Source organism: Sipha flava, unplaced genomic scaffold (assembly GCF_003268045.1).
Source record: "Sipha flava isolate LNK unplaced genomic scaffold, YSA_version1 100_pilon_pilon, whole genome shotgun sequence".
Classification (NCBI taxonomy): domain Eukaryota; kingdom Metazoa; phylum Arthropoda; class Insecta; order Hemiptera; family Aphididae; genus Sipha; species Sipha flava.
In genome coordinates, this window is record NW_020271714.1 from 734,595 (window position 1) to 758,689 (window position 24,095).

Below are 24,095 nucleotides of genomic sequence, written 5' to 3' on the forward strand. Positions count from 1 at the left end.
GGTTTAATACAAAATACTTTTTAATATGGTGCTCCTTGTTGGTTTTCTAAATCTCGTAGTAGCAGGGTTTTATAGTAAACACGTTCTTCTTTTTTCCTTTATACAAATTCCCAAATTTCCCAAATTTAATACAATTTTAAAATACTTTTTATTGCTAAACAAACATGGTTTTAAATAATAGTAATTTTATAATATTTTTATTACAACAATAAAATAAGAAAAGGATTTAATAAATATTCAAATATTTATGAACAGTTAAATAATACTATATTTATAATATTAATTACATATTGTAATATTTAAAATAATCATATATAATTATGTAATAATTTTTCCTTAATATACTATATACATGTTACAACGACAACGATAATAATATACACCTAATTCTATACATAATTTCAGTTTAAAAAAATAAGGAGATTAGAAATGAAACACAATCACATTAAGAATTAAAAAAGTGAGATTATACATTCTTGTAGTACTATATTATACAATTAAATTATCTAGAAAAAAATATTGTAAAATAACGAAAAAATCACAGAAGAGTAAAAGCAAAAAAAATTCATATATATATATATATATATATATATATATATTGAGTTTCATGATAATTTTAATACATACAACTGTATATACGAGTTATTTATAAACAATATGATTTAATACAACCAATATATTATCCATACAATAATAAGTTCAACTTTTAATTTCATATATTTTAAGAATAATGAGCACAAACCAAAGCATGACTCTGAGAGATATTGTAAATTGCATTTCTTTAATCTCAAAAATATAATTTAAAATATAATTAAATTGTATGAATATTATTATTTACACATATTGTATATTGTATAAAGATAAATGGAGAACAGTAATCATATACCGTGCACTTAATGGTTTATAATGTATATTAATTACATACATATTTTTATAAAAATATTTTATATTTCATTAGTTTCTTTAATCGAGGAAGACCGAACAAATCTAAGTAACAGATAATAATAAGGATTATAGATTTTATCATAAATTGCAATAACACAAAATAAAGGCTAGTTCGGTTATCCTTATTAATGGTAGTGTAAATTGTATGTGTTAATTATAAATTAATTAAGCACTTAACAAATCGCATGAACATTGTTTTATAAAATATCAACAAATGAAGCAAAATATTTGCACATATCTTAAAAATCATGCGCTATATAACTGTGATGAATTTATAAACCTAGTTTATAGTTTAATTACACTTTTTGTCCTTAGACCTAAATAAGACAATTAATAAAAATAATAATTAAAAAATTGGAGGGGATTTCTGAAAATATACAATAGTCAAAAAAAAATGTATAGAACATTAACCCACCAATGGTCACAATTAATCAACGGGAATAGGGAAATGGTGATATAGCTTACTACACATTTTATTAAAAAATTGTATCTTAAGTAAACTTGATTCATTTTATTAAATACATAATATTTCCTATATTATAGAACACATTCATAATATAGTACAGGCTGCCGAACAACAACTACTACTTGCACCTTTACTTTTCTGTCTTTGATCTAAAAAAAAAAAAACACATTGAATTGTTTTAAACACAATTAATAAAAAAATTTCTGTTAGTTTAAAGGAATAGTTATTATGGACGAAATTATTATATTTTTAAAGCAATAGCCAGTTAATAACATTTATTCAAATATTAAGAAGAATATTATATATATATATTAATGATGACCTAGGAAAATAGGGATTCATTTTTATATATTTATATATTTAGATAATATAATAATGTTATAAATATTAAAAATAAAATATGTTGTATATTTATTTTTACAATCGGAGATTATTTCCATGTCACCTAAAATTTTTTATGAAATTTTAAAATTTGTAATGTGTTAGATTTATATGTAAATATATGAATTCCCAAAAGTCCAGATTCCTATATCTTATATCAAATATAGATATAAACACTGTACACAAAATATTTGAATTAAAGGACAGGTGGATAAAAGTATTTGAATTTAAAATTATATAAATTGCAATTAACATATTGCGCACAATTAAATGATTGAAAATATTCCATAATATGTAATTCGACACTCCTTAATATTCATAAAGAAAAATTTTAACTGAAGTTTAGTAATTGATAGATTTAATGATTACTCAGAAATCTTAAATAATAATAAATTGATTAAAATAAATATAAAGTTCATTACACTAAAAAAAAAAAAAAATACTATAAAATTAAATTAAAATGATAATAAAATATCAATTACATGGATGATTAAGGATCTAAATAATTTTGAGGTTGGCTATCAACTAAGGAGTCTTGTTCAGATTGTGGATTAGAAGAGGAAGTAGTATGGGAAAACCACAACCAATGACCGGAAACCGTTCGACCATGCTGCTCACCTTGTGAATTAGGTTCGGGTAATGTTTCCCTTGGCACTAGATGCATAACAGTTGTACGGGCTGGCACGAGGCCTAAAGCACCCAATGTGACGTTGCTGTGCAAAAAACGACCCTGATATATCAGTCGGAGGATCTCAGCTTTTTCAACCGCTTCGTCCGCCCAATCTGCAATCACGAAAAAACGAATAAATAAAAATGAATATGTATGAAATACATAATATAGACAAAATATATTTTAATAATGTGTTATAACCATAAAACACTTATGAATTAAGAAAGGTAGTAAACTAACTATACAGATTGGGTTAAATACTACAACAAAAATTAATATAAAGCACAATGCAGACGACTAAAAAGTAAGTCATAGAAAAAACCGTTTTATTATACCTAATTTTCCTTTTTTTTTTTTATTTTTATATTCTATTAAGTTATATTTAATATTGCATAGTTTTTCATCAAGTCCAAAATGCATTTGATTGTAAGTAACAAGTTTTCAAAACTTCTGCGTGATAATATTTTACCTAAAGTAGTCTTCAGGGGGGACAAATAGGGCAACCGCATGGTTTTTTCTTCAAATTTTCATTATTTAATATTTATATCACACTAGGAAAATACATAAATGTGAATACATGTATAAAGTTCACCTCCAATTATAAAATAGTACTGAGCCATTGTAGAGTAGTAGGTGTCTAGTAAGATCAATTAACAATGTAAAAATAAGACGTACACATAAAAACAGAGCATAATTAAGTTATTTCCAAAACTCTAGTTTTGAATTTTTCAAAACAGATTGTGTCCTATATAATAAATGTATACATTAAACCTTACAATCTTAATATTTCTGAAATTAATTTTGAAATGCTTGCAAATATTTTAAAATACTTTAGAAACGAAATAAAATTGTAAGTAAATATACAGGATCAAGATCAAATAAACTGTATTAATTATCTTAGCATGAGTAAAAATAACATATTTTAATTTTATTTATCTGCTTATTGTATATGTACATTATAATGTGTCAATCAAGATTTATAATGATTTAATTATATTTTTAGAACAATATTCTTTAACAATATTATATCTATATTGGAGTTCCACGTTACATATATATATTACATTTTGTAGATGTAAAACAAAGTGAGAGAAAGTCTTAAAAACATGAGCGCTGGTCGACCGGGCCATTTACATGTTCTATAATACAGACCAATCAAAACATACATTTGAAGGAAGAACCTTTCACTAAAACGTTAATTAACACGATTTATAATTTCACAAATATATTTTAGATTCCTAGTAAAGCAAGAATTGTTTTATTTTTTTATTTTTTATACTTTGACAGGCAATAAATGTATTCCAAGTTTAATATACATAGATTTCAAATGATTTTAAATTGAATACAAAAACCGAAGATGATAAAACTGGCAACGTTCGGGTTTTCATATTTATCCTGACACAGAATAAACTTAAAACATGATGGTAACGATCAATTTCGTTTAGTAAGTTTATAATTATTTGAATAAAATAGGTAACAGTGTGTCAGTGTGTTTTTTAGCTGTCTTGTAACGGTTTTCCATATTATTTATTCATAAACAATATGATTCTATATAAATATTTTAAAACAAAAAACAATATTAATTTGACGACATGGTTCCTCGTAGATTGAATACCACGATAAAAGCAGAATTAATATTAACAAACTAATGTAACTATAGTTACAACCTGAAAAATTACATCTTGACAATATTTACTGTTAAGATAACCTAACGGAAGGGTATTTAAATTTAAATTATTATTGGTACATAATTAAATAATTTCAATACCTAAGTTAGGTAAGTATTTTCGTGAGTTGAATTAATTAATTATTCTATGAGTTAGTTTAGTATTTTAAGGATAGTTATAACTTATTCAAACACTGCAGATTGACCAGTTATAATTAGTTTCACAAAGAAAAAAAATTCAAAACCACTGGATTTAAAGCTGTGAGTCAAGGATATTATTATCCTGCGAAGAAAAAATAAAATAAATTATTTCGGAATGCGCGGTTTTCACGATGAAGACTATTTCATATTCAGTAAACGCTTACCGGCAGCTGAACAGACGGATCTGTATGAACTATATCTGTAGCAAGAAATTTTGTTTTTTGCCAAATTATCCATTTAATTATTTTATTGATATTTAAAACGGATTTAAATGTTTTACTGATTTTTTTATCGTAAATTTAAAAATGTTATTATACTTGATTTTATAAAAAAAATCAATATATAATAATGATTATGTCGAATGAAATGCAATTCAAATTTTGAAGTCGATTTCTATAAATAAACTAATTACGATATTATGTTAAGTGTGATTTTAATATTTTATTAGTGTAACAAAAACAAAAATCACTTCTTAGACGTAATGGAAAATCAGCAAAAACATTATTTATTGGCCATTATACTTATTAGAAAACCATAGTTGAAATTCACAGACAGATAATTCAGATAGTTATGTGCTATCAAAATAAACAATTTTGTGTAAAATTCATAAATATGGACTAAATATGGTTTTAACAAGGCGGCAGATAACTGAGTATATATATAAAAATAATCTATGGTTTTATTAAGAGCTACTAAGGCGATTATTAATGATTATTACTTCGACCAAGTGATTATGGTTAGTACCCTAGTTTACTAGAATTAACAGCGTATGGTTTACTTTTTAGAATTGTGTAAAAACTGAAGTCTATGAAATTAAATCTACATCAGTAAATGTTCTCATATACTTACTGAAAAAATTTAAAAAATCGTTAATCAGGATTTTATTTTATAAGCGTTTAAGTAAATTATTATAAGATTGTTACGGAATTTTCTTTTTTTTATAAAGGTGTTTAACTTTAAATCTTTATTAATATAAATTGGTCCATCCAATCAGAATGAAACATTGGATACAGATAGAACAACATGTTTTGAATATTTGGTTAAAAAAAATTTTAAATACACGGGCTTTAATATATTTTTGCCCCCGTGCCTGAGCTCCGTGTACCCATGTATTCTAATATCCGTTCACAACCTCTAGTTTTTGTATAATTATTCATAACTTGAACTGTAAAAACACAGAAACTCTAATATTTTCTAGATATACCAAATATCCATTTCAGTATTATCATCTGTGTAGTACTCAGTCTGTTACCCAACATTATAATCTGTATAACATCTTTACTTTCCTAATTTACCTTTCAATCTTGTTATTAGTTTTTTATAACACGACCTAACCGAAATAAAGACAACGTTTTCCTCGTATTAACTATCCACATTTTACTCTAGGTTTTACGACATCCTCAAACCAATTTTTTTTTACAATATTTATTCTGAAGGATGAAAATATCAATATCACTATAAAGAAGAAACACCATGAAAACGTAAAATTACATATTTCTCACTTCACTTACATTTTTAAAGTTCGAAATTAAAAAATAATATTTTTATTTTGTCTAAAACAAAACTATATACTAGGCCAAGTATAATAACTAGTATTATATTAGTATTATATAGTTATAATATTAAGTACTTAAATATTTACTATCAACATTTAATTTATAATATTCAACCTTTTATACAATGTGAAATATGAAATGTTGATAATGTTAAAATATAAATATTATACAAAAATAAAGAAATCATAAATATGCATAATAAGAAAAATAAAACGTATATAACGTAAAAAATGACGTGTTGTCTTTAAGTAAATAATTGCTTTTTCTTGCATCATTAACTCGATTAGTTATAACAATGAATTTCTTTTTATATGTTTTTGTTTTCAATATTTCAATAGGAACATTCACTTTTAAAAGAACGAATAAAAATGCATGTACTATGTTAAATTTAGTCTAACATACTACCATTAATACCATTAACCATTATTAACTTATAAAATGACGGAGTTTACAATAAATGGTTCACAAAACACAACAACAAGACAATGAACGTAAATTTAGGCTCAGATGTTAGAACCTGCAATGGATCTGGCCGTCAAAATATACACATTTATATAACTGAAAAAGGAAATATTTATTTATTGCTTACGTTTATATTAAACTGGTTTTAACATATTCATTATATTCTGTACTTATTACTCAATAATATTTTATTTCATGTTAACACAAGAGTTTGGATTTGAAAAATTAAAATTGTACACATATATAAACATAATACTAAACATGTATGACAAATATATTAAGCCATATAAATGTGTTTAAACTAGTTAAATGTGTAAAATAACTATCAAAATATATCAGTAACTAAAATAAAATAAAAAGTTACAGAAATATGATCTTGAATGATGAATGAAATATTTTTAAAATAATTATTTTATCGCCAAATTAACTATAGAATAAGTCTGATTTACTAGAACAGGGATCGTCAACAAGTCGATCTTTTTAGGATTACAGGTCGATCGTTGTAAAATAATCGGATTAATCGGATAATGGGAATATAAGATTATTATTATTATTATTATTATGAAAAAATAATAAATAATTATTTTTTGGAGCTTAAACCTTTATTATTTTTGTTCATCAAATATCTTCTTAAAGACCTAAATTCTCATGGATGTCGATTACCAGGGACTTAAATGTCAAATGTAGCTCTCTTGTTTGAAAAGGTTGGAGACCCCTGTACTAGATTAAGCATTAGATGGAGGATAGCAAATTATAGACAAAACAAAAATACAGTAATTACTAACAGTATATTACGGTTTTTACTAAATTTTTGAAGTACCTGGGTTAAGATAACTACTTCTATGTTCATACGGCGGGGATATTTAAATACTATCAGGCCTAATTAAATTGATGAACATTAGAAATTAATTTTTAATTGTTCTTTCTAATGAAATATGGATTTTACAATGAACAGAATAAAAAAGTAATTAAGATAAATCGCATTTGAAACTAAATTAACTAAATAAAAGTTCATTTTTATTACATTGAAATTAAATATTTGTAAATCAAAACAATCAAATACAACACAATCAATTCAAATACACGGAACAATAAATTGAGAAGCAATACAAATAAATAATATTTTATCATTAAAAAAGTATAAATAACCATGATTTTTTAATTTTACTTTAGATTATGTAAGCCATAAAATAACATTATTTACTTGAGTTAACTTTATTTTCATATTAATTAATAATAATAATTGCAAAGATCAACATTTTTTTTATTTACCATCTACTAAGAGGAAACAAAGAAAAAAATAAATTTATTTAATGTTACAAAATCAATTTTGTTCAACCGTAACTATTACTTATTTTAAATGGGCAATCTAAATAATATACATATTCATAAAATTTCTACTCACGAGATAGCATATAAGATAAACTATATACATTGGTAAAATAATCAATGATATCAAATTTGTTTACTATAAAATTTAATAACTATAAAAAATTATTATTAATATTTAGTGATGGAACTTGATTTTTCGGTGTTGAACCGAACATTGCCAAAGTATGTATTACGAACCCGAAACGAATCAAACCTACAATTATTCAAACAAACCCGAACTGAACTATAAAATTTTTTTTATCAAACTAAAATTCGAACTGAACTCATCATTTTTTTCTTTTATTAATAGATTGAAATTATGAAAAGTTGACTTACATTGTGCAAATGTGATACACTTAAAAATATTTAATAAATTATAATAATTATTTCTTAACAGCCAATGTTATTATTTCTGATAATATTTTTAAGAATATAGAATAAAAACAACATTTATATTTTTCCTTTTCACTTTTCCAAAAATAGATTTTTGGTTTTGATCATTTAATCTCACATCATATGAAAAATAATCTGTGATAATATTATCTATAGATATTAACAAAAACATGCTTCAACATGGAATTATTTTATTTTATCGTACCTAATAGTAATAATATATATATAGTTAATACTAATAAGATACTTAATATAAAGTATATTAAATTAATTTTAGATTGTTTGATCAAGAATATTTTCTAGTTCAAATTTCGAACATACTTAAATGGTAAATATTTATAGTCGATTTTCTATCATTTTGAGATCGGTTCAGTTCGACATTTGAACCTCCACAAATCGATGCCACTAATTAATATCAATTATTTATAGCTTAAATAAATAAAATTAAATTTAAAAAATTATAGCTAACTATAATTTGTAAATATTCATAAACAAACTACTAAGTTTTAAAATCAAATCAAATAAAATTTATATAAATCTGAATTTATTGCTAAACATATTTAATTACTTAAATATTAGATTATATACATAAAATGAAATATTTGAAATTTTCATTGAGTTTTGTTCAAATTTTTTTTTAAATATTTAAATAATAACTATGTTATTTAAATATATATATATATACATCCTTACCTTCTGGCCAATTATCAAATATTGCTTGAGCTATATCACCCGCTGAATCATTGGGGCTGAAAATGAATTCCTTAGTCTTACCACTGACAAGAATCAATCGAAGATTTATCTGCAACATAAATTATTATTGGCATTATTAAAGGAATAATTGTTTAAAATTTTCAACTATTTCGGTTTTGAAACTAAAAAACTTTTGTATCTAATAAATCTTCAGCATTAAGACCTCTCACTACAGATACTAGAACAACTACATTGTGATTAACATAAAAACGAATACATTTCTCTATATATATAAATTCAAATCCAATTCCTATACTTGTCTCCATTTTATGGCTTTGATTCTGAACAAGGACAATAAATACGGAAATTACAAAGTATCAATACATACATATGTGCGTCGAATTTAAAATAAGACTTTAATTACGAATTTCATAATATTGTATGAAAATAATACAGTGTTTATACCTAAAATAAAATAAAGCATTCATACACAAATCTATTTAAGTTTTATATTTAGAATAATATAAAAGAAATTAACCGTGTTTAATTATATCAAATTTCCTACATAAATAAATGTTTCAAAATAAAAATGTATTTTCTATTTTTTATTCTGATTTGTAACTTTAATTTTATTATAATCCGAGTAAAAATCTATTTTAATAAAAATATAGAAATATTGAGGAAATGACTTGATAAAACTATCCCATTAAATCCTGATTTAAAATATAATTTCACGGATAAAACATAATAACCCATAGAGTAAAATTAATAAATTTATGCTTCGTTAATTAATCTAGATAGTATGTTGATATTCAATTGTTGTTATTTCACGTAAATAGGACACATCTGCTGCAAAAAGGGTGGCCCTGCTAGTCAGAAATGGGTCACCGGGGCTCAGATCCAAGGCAAAAGGAAGGGAGAAAGAGAATGAAACCCACCGGGTGAAGGGCGCAATCGATATTCTGACGGTCCTGTGGTAAACTAAGAAACAAGAGAAGGGAAAAAACTGCTGATATCTAGCAGTTGACAAAATACCTTGCTCGCTATAAAGGTGTTTCAATTTATAACAAAAAGATATGATATAAAAGATATTGTTAAACAGTAAAATTATTTTAAAACTCAAAAATTAATTAAAAACTAATTTTTTTTTTTTTTTAAAAATAAAAGATTTCTTAACAGTTATAGTAAATTGTAATAATGTAATACATGAAAAGATATTGTAATTTTTAAGGTCTGAATTAAATCTGACAAAAATACCATGTAAATAATTTCAAAAAAACGTTCAATTAGTTAAAATTATAACTTTATAATTTATAGAAATATCAAATACAAAGAATATACCGTTATTAAGCTCTACATTTTAGATTATGGAGACCTGACCTGTCTAAAAAGTAATTTTCGTTATAACGTATAAACGTAAAAAATTGTTGCACGAAATAATTAATTTTAGTTACGCTAAATCATGAAAATAAAATGTCAAATTTATGATATAAAATTAGATTTATTATTTTAGTTTTTATTTATATAATAAATATATATAATATATAATATCAATCGACGATAGATAAATAAGAACTATTTTGCATTGTTAGCACTGATTTAAGTTGAACTTAAATTCAAATATTTACTTGTAAAATACAACGGCATATACAAATTAACCTAATATATATTATTAACGAAGTTAAATATTATATTAACAAGTTTACAAAAAATTAATAATTTTAACTTTCAAGAAAAGTGTAGTTATTTTGGATTTCATAATATATACTAAAAAAAAAATATATATGATTTAAAGTAAATCATTTAATTTGGCCGTCAAAATTATTTTAATATCATGCCTAAATCATTACACTTTTATTAAAATGTCGGTTACTGGGCCTACTAAAATTTGTAAAAACCAACCGATTTAAATTTATTGCAAAGCGGAATTAACTTTACATATCATTAATTTTATAATTATCACACATAATTATTGTTGAATAAATTAAAATTTTTTGATGGAAATTCGACCGTTAATTCTTTTTTAGACTTCACAATTTTAAATCTGTTTTCAAACTTTTTTTATCTATTAGTTCATTAAACTTAAATTCCAAATTATGGCGGAGATTCGTTTGTGCACAAAATTGTGAACAATGAAAACAAACTTATAGGTACAATTTTATATGTAAAGGGTGTCCGCATACTCTAAAAGTATAACGTTTGTTTTCAATCGTGGTTTCCCATTAGGTTAGGACAAAGTTGGTTTAGGTAGTTGCGAAAAAATAAAAGTTTATTAAATAAATGCTCGAAAAATGATTCTAAGATTGGAAGGTGGCTTAAATACTTTTTTGGTTTATTAAAATTATATTTAAACTTAAAATAATAAAATAATTTCAATAGCGCCATGTAACAAAAAGTATGGATTTTTCAGACTATATATTAAAAAAAATATATTGATTTTAGTGCTAGTTTTGGGCCAGAATTATGAGCTAGTGTACTAGAAATAGCCCAAAAATAACGAATGGTGGTGAACCTTGTCACATGTACTTCAATAGTCAATTTGCATACCTCCCATCCTTACATTCACTAAGTTATTTAAGTATTAATATAAATTCCAGTCGATATTGTATTAAAAATTAATTCAATAAAAAAAAAGAAAAGAAAATACCCGTAGAAAAGAAATATTAAAAATAAAATTATACGAAAAAAATATATTCAGATTTCGAATTTACAAAAATTTACATTTTAACATTTTTAATGCAAACACGTACCAATGAATAATAAATATGTAGGAACTTTATTTTAAAGAATTAATTATTATTAAACTGTTAATTATATAATTTATTGAATTATGCTAATGATTTGGTTTTAAAAATGATTGTAATTGTGATAAAAATTATTAATTTTTTAATCGATAAAACTGTAAATAATGGCTTAAGGAAGTTGAGATAAATTAAATAGCTCAAACAACATCTTTAAACCCGCCAGTCTATGATACCAGAATATGATTAGACAAAGAGTGTAAGGCCTTATAAAGGTCGAAATAAAATATTGTAAGAATATAATAATTTTTCACCATCAGTAATGACAAACTCGAAAACTTGGAGAGCTACGGAGGTTATGTATACCCTATACATGGTTAATTTTCTCTGAAAAAAGATTTCTATTGTTCGTAAATTGTACGCAAACGAGTTATGTTTTTGTGCGCGAATGACTACCAATCCTTTTAATTCATTTAATAATTTGATTGCACTATACCAGATTTTCTATATTACTCAACCTGGGAGTCGCGAACTAATTATTTAGGGTAACTATCATACGATTTAAATCGTTATAAAAAATAAAAAAAAATCTCAAATAATTAAATAAATTACAATATGTAATAGTACAAGGAATAATATATAAAAATATAATATATTATGTATAACAAGTTTAAATAAAACATGATATTACGAGTATATGATATGAATATATCTATAATGATTGTAAATTTTATTCGAGCTAGTATCATAAACACTCGCATTTTCAAAGTAATGTGTGAAGAAATGGGTTCAGGTTTTAAAAGTCTGCTATTACACACATATATTCAATGGTTGTCTCAAGAAAAAATGTAGGCCTGGTTATTCGAACTGAAAACAGAAGTAGAAATATTTTTGAAAGAAAAAATCACCACTTAGTGATTATTTCGAAAAAAATGTATGGTTAGCAAAACTTTCATATCATTCCTATATATTTTCAATTTTAAATGATTTAAATTTAAGTATGCAAGGACCACAAACTAATTTAATTATATCGTACAACAAAATTTAAGCACTTTTTAAAAAAAATTTCACTATAGACAAATCTAGTTAATAACGAGATATTTGATGTTTCCGAATATTTTTAATATGATCCAGGAAAATATATTAACAAAAAATGAAATGTGTGTTATAATTAAAGAACACTTATGCAAATTAAAAGAAAAATGCTGGAAATTTTAGCGACCATGAAAATTAGCTTAATAAACTTAATAAAGCCAATAATTGACGACATAATTTCCAACCAACAGCAACAACCAAGCCATTAAAAACCTTAATTGTATGATATCTTTTTTTTTTATAAAAAATAATTTTAATAATATATTTACTATTATTTATAGTACTTCTTTTATCTATACGAGTTTATAAAAATATATGAAAAGAGGTTCCTAAAAAATTAAAATTCAAAAAGGTGGGTCGCCACAGTAAAAAGGTTGAGAAATACTGCACTCTTCTTCTTCTTCCTCAGCTTATCGGTCCATTATATGCCAACACTGAACTATACTAATATTAATTTAATTCATTATTATATACCTACCTAATGATGAATTTTCAATTTGAAATTGGTCATACAATACAAATACAACAATACTCCAGGTTAAGCTTTTATTAATTTATTTTTATCCATTAACTATTTATTTATACATTAATTTATGAGTATTAACCATGCATTAATTTTTATTTTATTTTTTTTAATTTAATACTATTGGTAAACATATTAAAAGATAAAAAATATCTTCATAAAAACTCAAAATTTAAAAAACTTAGTTCCCCATTTGATTATTGTTTGATTGTTGAAAATTTCGGTGCTTTATTGATTTATTGATTTAAGTTTGAAAGTGACAAAGAAGGCCAACAGGTCAGATAAAAAGAAAAAATACTATAAAAGAACAATAAATTTGATAGGATATTAAAATATTATCAGGGATATTTTTAAATAAAAATTATTTAACAATTACACCAAGTTTACCTAAATATAAATAAATAAAAAGGACAAGATTCCACAGTCGGAGTTGATACATGAATGGAGGGAATAGCATTGCTGTATTGGTAATTTAAACTTGAAACCGATATGTTGTAACTCTCGATAAAGCTATTCTGAGCGACAGAGATCAATTAGATCAGAACAAATAGTATGGTACAGTGGTGTACATACAGGGGGAGAGGGTCCGTGTTCAAAATCCCCAAGGTCAAAATTGTTTTATTATTGATGACATGTAATATATTCGTAGTTTCATTATTACGCTTTGAACTTAAAATATACAACTATACAAATATTATGATAATTAAATAATTATATTGATAGGTGTTTGAAAAGTTTTGTTAACTGCTATTTTTATATTCCAATAGCTATTTATTTACTGTAATGTAAAAGTAAACTGTAAATTGGTAAAAAAGTTGCATAAAATAATATCTATTTATAGCAGTTATTTATCTTATTTATCTGTGCAAGGAAAAAAAAAGATAGCGATTATTTTTGTTAACCCCCCCAAACATATACAAAAAAATTCATTCAAATCGGTCCAGCCGTTTAGTTCAGTGACATAAACATATACAGTAAAATTATATAATTTTTTTCATATTTATATACATTTTATTCATTACAAAAATATTTTTTCGTTTATTTTTTATTTTTAAGTAGATATCTGTTTTGTTAATAAATTAAAGAATCAAGAATACAATGTTTAAATTTACATTTTTTACATTCTATTATAAATTGATCTAATTTGTGTGAATTTAATAAAAATATACCTGTAAATAATAAAATATAACAAGTTTGATAATATAATAATGTAGTCAATATCATTAAAAAATACTAGGCCCTCTCTTAGATTTTCAAAAATGGATGCTCTAGTGTAAAAGGAACAATGTATCAAAATTTTAAGACTTTTTGTCTAACCAAAATTATTTTATTGATATTTTTAAAATAAAGCTAAGAAAGCTTAATTATTTCAATATCCTATAAAAACTATACATTTTTTTTTTTTAATGATACCAACTATAGCAAATGGCACAAGCATATCATCTACATGCAAAAAACACATACACACACAACATAGTAAAACTAACACATTCCTTGTTTCACTCCGAATTTAATATAAATTTAGTAAATGTTTAATGTTTAAATTAAATATAATGGATATCATTAACAGAAATAACCTCATTCTAACATTTTTCATCAATATAGCAGACATTGAATTGGCTTCTTAAAAAAATCAATACCATCATAAAAGATTCCTTATGTAATTGGTAAGAATTAATTTTTTTTCAAAATTATCCTAAAAATTATATACTTCACAAAACGATTTATATAAAATATTTATAAATATAAATTAATTAATTTTTATCTGATTAAATATGAACATAGATATAATAGTAATTAATACATTTTTTTTATTCCTTAACATTAATATGCAAACTTTAATTTATATTTTAAGCATTGAAAATTTGACAATTTGGTAACTAATTAACCAATATATTTCAAAAAATAAATATATAATTAATTGACTAATAATTTAAAAAGTTAAATGTTTATAAAAAAAAATTATAATAAAATAATGTAAAACTCATAAAAATGTAACTAACTTTTTTTATTTTAAATTATAAAAAAATCTTATCAGCTTAAAAATTTAGAATTTCAACTACAAATATCATAAACACATATATGACTTCAATAATATTCAAACTATATTAACATAAATACCTACTTAAAAAATCTATAATAAATACATTTTTTTAATGGGATTATTTAAATATGATGATATTTATAATCATGAAAATAATTAAGTTACACAATTTTTGTCAATCAGGTATTATGGATTTTGCTTTAAGAATATTCAAAATCAAAACTTGGTTTACAAAATTGCACTTTTTCATTTTCTTGCTAAAATTTTAACTGAACATATAGTTTAAATCAGTGGCTTTCAACTTTTTTAACAATGCGACACACTAATCCATATATTGCGTGAACCATATTTTATTTATATATACTGTTTACAGTCTATTCTATTAGAGGATTATTTATTGAGAAATATATTAATACAATTGATCGATCAAGACGGATGCGACGGGCATACTTACAATAAATAATGTTATATGTATCTACGATTAGTTCGATCAGTTTTCATCTCGAAATCAGTAATAAGCTGGTGAATACATACTTATAAAACAATTTATAGATTTATCGCGACACATTTGAAGGGCGCTCGCGTAACACAGGATGGGAACCATTGGTATAAATTAATGAGTAACAAAAAATTAAGTGTAAGTATAAGTGACATATACAACCAGAGATATATTTTGTCTGTGTACAAATAAGTAGATGGGTGGTATGGGGGTGTAGTCCTTGAGAATCTGTTATCTTGGTACTTATAACCTCCTCAAAATGTAAGCTTTAATTTGTTCCTATGATTATAACTAGAGACCGGATTTATATGCGCTTAAAATCTTAGAAATAAGATGGCCTTATGCTTTATAATTTCATCAAAATAATCTTTTTTAACTATAAATATTATTTTTTGAAAAAATATGTTTTTCATAAAAATATATTAAATACTGAAAACACAAATAAAAGTAACAATTTATAAAAATTATAAATTTTTCCTTTATTAAAGGAATTATAATATAGTTAAATTAATCCTAACCATTAAAAAAATATTCAAATGGTCATATTTAAACTATGCTATGATGATGTACTGGTATATATTGATTTTTATATTTGACTAGTGTGATTGTAGCACATAGTCATTTATATATATATATATGTACTACCCACCTGAAATTCAGATTTATTTAAAAATAATATAAATAACATATTTTAAATAATAAAAATAAAAACTAACTGTATATAAGCACTACAAAATAGTTCCTCTTAGTATATTTGAATGAACACTTCCATGTTTAAGTTAAAACATGAACCCATAATGGAGCAATGTTAATACACTATGATATTACGATAATATTAATCATCAAGCAGTCCCAAGTCACACATGAAAATCACCCTTTATTTATAACCGTTCTATAAGTACAAAAGGCCAGTCTATTAGTATAAGGCACGAATTATGATCTACCTTAATTCTTGGTATAAGGTTTATGGATAAAAGTGAAGTTTTTCATTTTATATCTTATATCTAATCATAGAATAGTTGATTTTCTTACCAATGTTATGTTCTTATCAATATTGATTTGCACATTTTGTCTTGAAAAGGAAAGAGACTAACGGAGGTTAAAAACATTTTTTCATTTTTGTACAAACCATTAAATTTTTTATAAAATGTTCAAATTGAACCTCAATATGGTAATATATTTCTAAAACATATTATTTTGTACAATATATTATTCTTTAACCTAGAAATATGCTTATTTATACTCCCTAAAAATATCTGTATATTAATTGATAGGAAAATTAATCGTTGAGAAACTTTATTTAATAGAAGTTGCATACTCTCAGTAAAAATACATAAAAACATAAAAATCCGATCTTTAATTATAACTTAATTTATTATCTTTAATTATTAAATAATTGAATTGATATTTGTTGGTATATTCATTAATATATAATAATAAAAAAAAAGTACTAAAAACTGAAAATTAATAAAAAAAAAAAAAATAGACCAATAATCAATAAATATTCTGATAATTACAGTTAATAAAATAAAAATAAATTTATGTAAAATACCAAAAACTGGAACATCAAGCTATTAAAAATTCTAACTTCAATTAAGATGTCAATATTTACAGTGGATTTAATTTTCAAAAAAATAATTTACACTAATAGCCCTATAAATTCCATTTATTTGCTTTTTGCATAAAAATGTATTTATCACATAATTAAAATATTTTTGCATCTATAATATCCTATATAATAATAATATTTTATACTGAAAAAATATAAATAGAGATATTACAGTTGCTTGTTATAACAATTTAGTTATTTTTTTTACTTATAACAGAATATCTCCAATGTACAATTAATTTATTTGAATTATTAACTTCAACAAATTTTGTGTAATATTTTTAAACCGTCATATCATAGTATAAAGTATTATATTTTTCAAACTTTATAAAAAAAATTACAAAATTTTTAACTTATATTTTTTTTAAATTATAATCACAAAAACTAACAAGGTTAAATGATTAAAGTATAAACATTTTTAAATTTAATTGAATTATAACTCAGCTTGTAAAAAAAAAAAATAGTGAAGTATTTAAAAATATGTTAATATTATTTGGGTGAGAACTCAGCTAAGTCTTAATTTTTCATTAAACTATAATTGAAAAATTTTGTTAATATTATAAGTATATTTTTAAGATACATATTTGTGTTATATAATTTATATATGTTTAATAATACTTAAAATATAAGGCAAAAGAGGATTAATATTATTTTTTTTTTTTTGTACTATTTAATCCTGACATTGTACAGTTTTAAAAATGAACTTTAATAATCATTGTAATAAAATACAAATATCACTTTTTACCAATGTCCAAGACTTTTTATGAATATATTCAGTTGTATATCCAGTTATAATTAAAGTAATCAGTTATAAATAAAGATTTGAATTTAGTGTTTACTGTTTTTAAATTACAAATACAGTAATACCTAATTTAAATGTTATCAAATAATCACTATATTCAAAATTAAAATGTATTAATTACAAATTAATTTTAATTTATATATTTTTATACAATATCATAGCATAGAGAAGATTTTAACTTACAAAGACCTTTTTTTAAATAATGTCAATATAATATTTTAATTTATTTATATTTACGCATTTATTATATTAATTACTTGCTAAATAATAAAAAATTGAAATAGATAAAGATATGATTAAATTTATTTTCATGTCCACTATAATATAAAGCAAACTGGTATGTAATATATTTTCAATGATGAACATATGGTATATTTATATTGATAAAAAAAACCATGTAACTTACAAAACGAAAAAGATAATTAAGTAAGTATACATATTATATTATAAGATATATTTTATTCTGAGATGTTATTATGTTATTGTTATATTATGATGATGTTATTATTTTATTATAATGTTATTAGTTCTTTTTTGGAAATACAAACTTACCTATTTAAATTAATTCATTAATACTAAACTTAGGGTCATAAATAAATAGAGATGTATATTATTTTATTTTCTTAATAAATTAACTTATTTATAGTAGACATTCACCTAATTAAAAATATTCATTTTTATTTAATCTAAACCATATATTAATATAAGTACACAAATAAAAACCCATAATTATAAGTACCTATACTTTAAATTCAAAGTTATAAAATTATAAAATATTATTATTATAAACATTAAGTTTATTAAGGTAAATATTACAATATAAATTAAAATATACTGATTATATGAATTATAACAAAATTGATTTTAAGAAATATATTATTTAAAAGTTAAGGTACTTACACATATGTTCTAAATACTTAAACCATTTTTTTTATGTAAATGCTTTTTTAAGGATTTTTAAAGGTTTATTATGCTATGATAAAAAAAATAATTTAATTAATAAGAAATTTAAAAATATGCTTCTTGGATATGTATGACAGTTCTTAATCTATGTTAAACACAGAATAAAAAGTATGGTTATCGGATTATTTTTTGTTTTTGGTTAATCATAATGTTATCAATCTATGGTTTGAATCACTATAACATCGGCCATTTGATCTATTAAATATGTTAAACAAATTATACCATATTCATTCAAAAAACGAGGATTGGAAAAAATCACAAAACATTATTGTGTGATGTTTTATTAAATATTGATTATCATGGATTATATTTAAACAAAACAGCTTAAATAAATTGAGCACCAATCACTTCAGTAAATTTAGTGTTTGTTTTAAATGCATAAAAATATTTTGTCTGATAATAGAGTAAGCTTCACAACTAAATATCTTACTATCTACATGGTAGTAAATTCATTTTTAATTATTTTTAATAATTTTATACCTCATATAATTATTTATTTTTTTAATGTTCTTTTTTTTGTTTTTAATAAAAATAAATATGTCTTTTTGTTTTTTTCAAACTATTTAATGTTTTTTTTTTTTTTTTTTGTTATTTATTGTACTTTAAAATCTAAGATCTAGTAATAAGTAATTTTACTCGTTAAAAAGCTAGGGGGAGTTAACGAGTTATAACCCCCCAAAATGTCTCTCTAATTTTGTAAATTATACAATCATTTTAAGACATAGGTATATTGTTATATCATTTAATCATTAAACAAATTTCACAATTTCAACAAACTAAATAATAATACACTTTAATAACATTTTAACAGATTTAATCAACTTATTAATATTAAAAAGTTAGTACTAATGTAATTGAAAATTTAAAACTTAACACCTCCTAAATTATGTTTCTGGCTACGCCACCGAATCTAATCAATGACTTTAAAGTACCTAATTATTTTTCTTAGAAATATCTTAAAATATAATTTTTATAATTTTATTTGTTAATCACTTTTATTAAATAACTGCAAGTATAAAATAATTTTACCATCAATATCTTTTAAAATATATTATTTTAAAATACATAGATAAATAGATAATAAACATTAAATTACCTACATATTTTTTTTTCATCCCTATATCATAATATATTTTTATCAATTATATGTAATTTAAAAATTATACGAGATATTTTAATTACTTCAGATTGACAAAAACATAATTAATAATATAAAGACTTTCTCTTTAAATATGTTAATGCAATATATCATGAGAAGGGGAAAGCAGTACTGCTAAACTAGCACTAGAATGGAAACCACAGGGAAAACCCAGGAAAAGATGGATCGATGTTGTCGAAGAAGATCTAAGAAATATGGGAATAGACGCAGGGAGGGAAATAGCGCTTGATAGGGATAAGTGGGGCGAGGTTGTATTGGCGACTTAGACTCTTAGAGAGTTGTAAAAGCCAGAAGAAGAATGCAATATATCAAAAGTGATATTGTCAGTTGACTTTACTGAATCTGGTACTAAATAAAATGATGACATTAATAAAGATCTTTTAACCCGTCATTGGTATTGTGGTGAGCGCTCAACTCATGTATTGTAAGTATTTTGAAAACCACTTGTTTAATTATTTCATGATTCCTCGGATACTATTTTTACCTTCAATCGACACAATTTTAAATGCATTTTTGTCATTTAATAATTTTATAAATAATTCTTAATATGATATCGTCAAGTAATATCATTAATGTCCATAAAGTGTGCGTTGTGCTCACTCCTAAGGCAATATGGATCTAGATGAATAAAAATATATATTGTACTATTATATAATATTGCAATATATTCAAACTATGTATTTAAAATAAACATATCTAACAAAAAAAAAAATATAAAAGTAAATATTATTAGAAAGATTGTATGAACAAGTTCTTTTTTTAAATAATGTAGTTTATAATTTTTATTGTTTGAAATATTTTAATCAAGAAAAATGTTCATAATAATAATTATAATTTTCAAATATTTAAATATAAATAATTTAATATTGGTTTCAATTGTAATGCTTATTAAATAATAAATAATGATAAAAAACAACGAGGTGAATGTATCGCTTACTCAACACCAATGGCGAAACGTTACATAGCGATACCAATGACGGGTTAACAACTATCTCTTCGATGTTATAATAGATACTAAAAAGTATATTACAAAATAAAAATAACAAGTAGGTACACAGTAGCCCATACAAATATGTTCATTGCATGTGTACCCATAGGGTGGATTATATGAATATATTTTAATTAAAATTAAATATTAATACAAAACAATGATTAGTAATTAATCTATTTACGATACTGACAATAATTTTTCAAAAACAACAGGAACATAATTTCTAACTTTAAGTTTAATACTAAAAGTAATGAGACTAAACTATTACCTTGTCAGATGGGATGGATCTGATGGACGTAGTCATATTTAAGAAATGACAAGCAACTTTTCTGGTTTACAAAGAACCTACAGATATCCGTTGTAGGATCGTACCAAAAGCCGTCAGAATCATGGGATTCCGTTACTTATTCTCTGCCGTCGAACCAATAAAATGAGCACTGAACGTCAATATTTCTATAATGAATTTTGATATTTAAATATACATATAAAGATTTGAATTTTAAAAGCTGAAAACACTTACAAAAAATTAAACATAAGACACTGATTGCACTATTTATACTGCACTATCCACAATAATATTAAGCATTGAAATTATAATTTATTGCACTTGCGTCTTGGATAGCACTACGGTAATATCCATCAACGGTGACGATGACGATGACGGTGACGGTGACGACGGCGAAGTCGATGAAATCGAACGGCAACACTACGCCATATTGACGTGATTACGATATTACTATATTGACATTAACACTAAACATGAACCGTGGATGTGACGAAAGTGAACAAAATCGCAGGCGACTACGCAGACTGAATACGACCTAATAAAATATTGTTTTACGAGAATCCGATCAAGACACCAGCCGTACGAAGAGCCAGTGCAGCGCTAGTCAGAATTCACTTCAGTGGCCGTACGGGACATACAAAAGAGAAAATAAAAAAAGCAAAGTAATAATAATAATAATAATAATAAAATGTATCTGTAACTATGTGTACGTGTGAATACGGGCACACGCATATGTGTTTGTGTATATGTGTGACCGTATGAATAAGAGAGAGGTTGCATGTACGTGTGTGTGTGTGTGTGTGTGTGTGTGTATGCTGTGCTTGATTAGAAGATGCTAGCGCGGATCCTTTGTGATGACTGGGAAAACGGTGGGGGCGTGTCAGGTGGTTTCCTAACCCCACCACCGCCGATTCCACCACCATTGAAGCCATCGCAACACTGTAGCCGCCGTCGCCGTGGGTCGTTCGCAAGGTGCATGCGTACATCATCAATTCAGAATCTTGGTAACACTGTGTGCGATGTGCTATTGTACTGTGTCGTGCAACGTGAATGATTATTTTAAATACCTACGCCAAGTATCGTATTTAATGTAGTTCATGTGTTTAATGTGCGTGTGTTCCTGAACTCTTTTCTTGTTATCCGCAATGATCCATCGACCTACTAAAACTCGGAAAGAAATAAGCAGTATTGCTTTTATAATAAATTCCCGATAAGACCGCTTGTAAATGCATAAGCTGTAGTAGAGTGGTCCAATCTTTTGTAGCTGGCGGGCCAATTTACACTTTCATAAAAACACTATGGACCACAAAATAAAAAATAAAAAAATTATATTAATATCCAGTAAAACCTGCAGTCAATAATCGCCGCCTAATAATGACTATAATAATAATAAACACTTCCACAATCTCCCACCACAAAAAATCAGATTCACTGTGCTGCTATAAAAACACGATACCTACCTACTTACGTACCTACATAGTAAGCTGAATTTAATCATTTGTTTTAAATTTACTCCTAACACATACAGTGGTGCCCACGTAGGGTACCAAATGGTGCAATTGCACTGATTTCTCGTGGATCCCGGAGCCTATATACATTTGAGGGTCCCACTCTGGTCTCTGGAGCAAACACTATAAATGCGTAACTATTCATCTGGATCTTTAGGTCATTGAATAAAACGTAAAGAATTGGCGGTGCCAAATATTCAAACAAATATAAGTATAAAATTATTATTATTATCGTATAACCTTTATTAAATGCAAATAATTATAACTATAAATTACCAATACTGCTACTACTAGTTAACAGGACAAATAAATAAACAAATATAAACTAATATAAAATAAAAATATAGAATACAATAGGTAATTAAAAAATTAATTATATAGGTAGGTACATTAAATTTCGACGTCTAATGAATCCAGCCATTTTATTGATTGTCCGTTGCTGCGTGTATTTCGGTTAAGGATCCGGAGAATTTCCTCTGCGCACTCGTTTACTATGTGTTCCATCGTTTGCCTATCTGCACCACAGCCACATTTAGGGTCTGTTTTGATTTTCCACTTATGCAATAAGTAATTACACCGACCTTGGCTTTACTGTGTACATTATCCATTAAGAATCTGTTAGTTGGGATGTCACTTTTCCACTCCTCCTTCCAAGGGTCTGGCTGAAGGCTCCTGTTACCATTTGTTGATTCTAGTTTCGCAAGAAAAGGGTGGCGGGACTTGAGTCTTGGCATTGCAATTCCATCCAAGTATATAATAACTAATTTGTATAACTATAATAATATTGATTGCGTTTATAGTTTGTGTCAGAGCTCAGGAAGCTGCTTCAAGATTTATGTGTTATTATGTTAATATGTTATGTAACTACTAGGTATATAGAAATAAATGATGATGAAGTAATAGATAAACTTTGTAAAACAAATCAATTCATATTCAATGCCTTAAATTAAATCACTGATTAAAACTATTATGTATGTTGTAATATTATCTTTGAAATTTTTAATAATCAATAAGTTATTGTATTTGAAAAACTTCCCTAACCGGTAAAGATTTTTTTTTTTTGTAAAATTA

At 24.4% G+C, this 24,095-nt stretch overlaps 1 protein-coding gene across 1 annotated transcript; it reads right to left on the reverse strand.

The window, feature by feature from the left end:
- Positions 1-875: 875 nt before the first annotated feature.
- LOC112679822 (ubiquitin-like protein 3) lies at positions 876-22,342 on the reverse strand. Its single transcript, XM_025549746.1, has 5 exons — positions 21,751-22,342; positions 21,499-21,683; positions 8,805-8,913; positions 2,411-2,575; positions 876-1,560 (listed from the first exon to the last, which is right to left on the reverse strand). Exons 2-5 carry the CDS (start codon positions 21,532-21,534, stop codon positions 1,496-1,498), a joined length of 375 nt encoding a protein of 124 aa, XP_025405531.1. The 5' UTR covers positions 21,535-21,683; positions 21,751-22,342; the 3' UTR covers positions 876-1,495.
- Between the last annotated feature and the right edge of the window lie 1,753 nt (positions 22,343-24,095).

Bases quoted from the DNA above. Each gene is read 5' to 3' on its own strand.
- LOC112679822 (XM_025549746.1), bottom strand. From the start codon at position 21,534: ATGACTACGTCCATCAGATCCATCCCATCTGACAAG. The intron at 2,576-8,804 runs GTAAGGATGTAT...TCGTGATTGCAG, and splicing joins ATTTGATAATTGGCCAGAAG to ATTGGGCGGACGAAGCGGTT. The intron at 1,561-2,410 runs GTGAGCAGCATG...TTTTTTTTTTAG, and splicing joins ACCCGAACCTAATTCACAAG to ATCAAAGACAGAAAAGTAAA.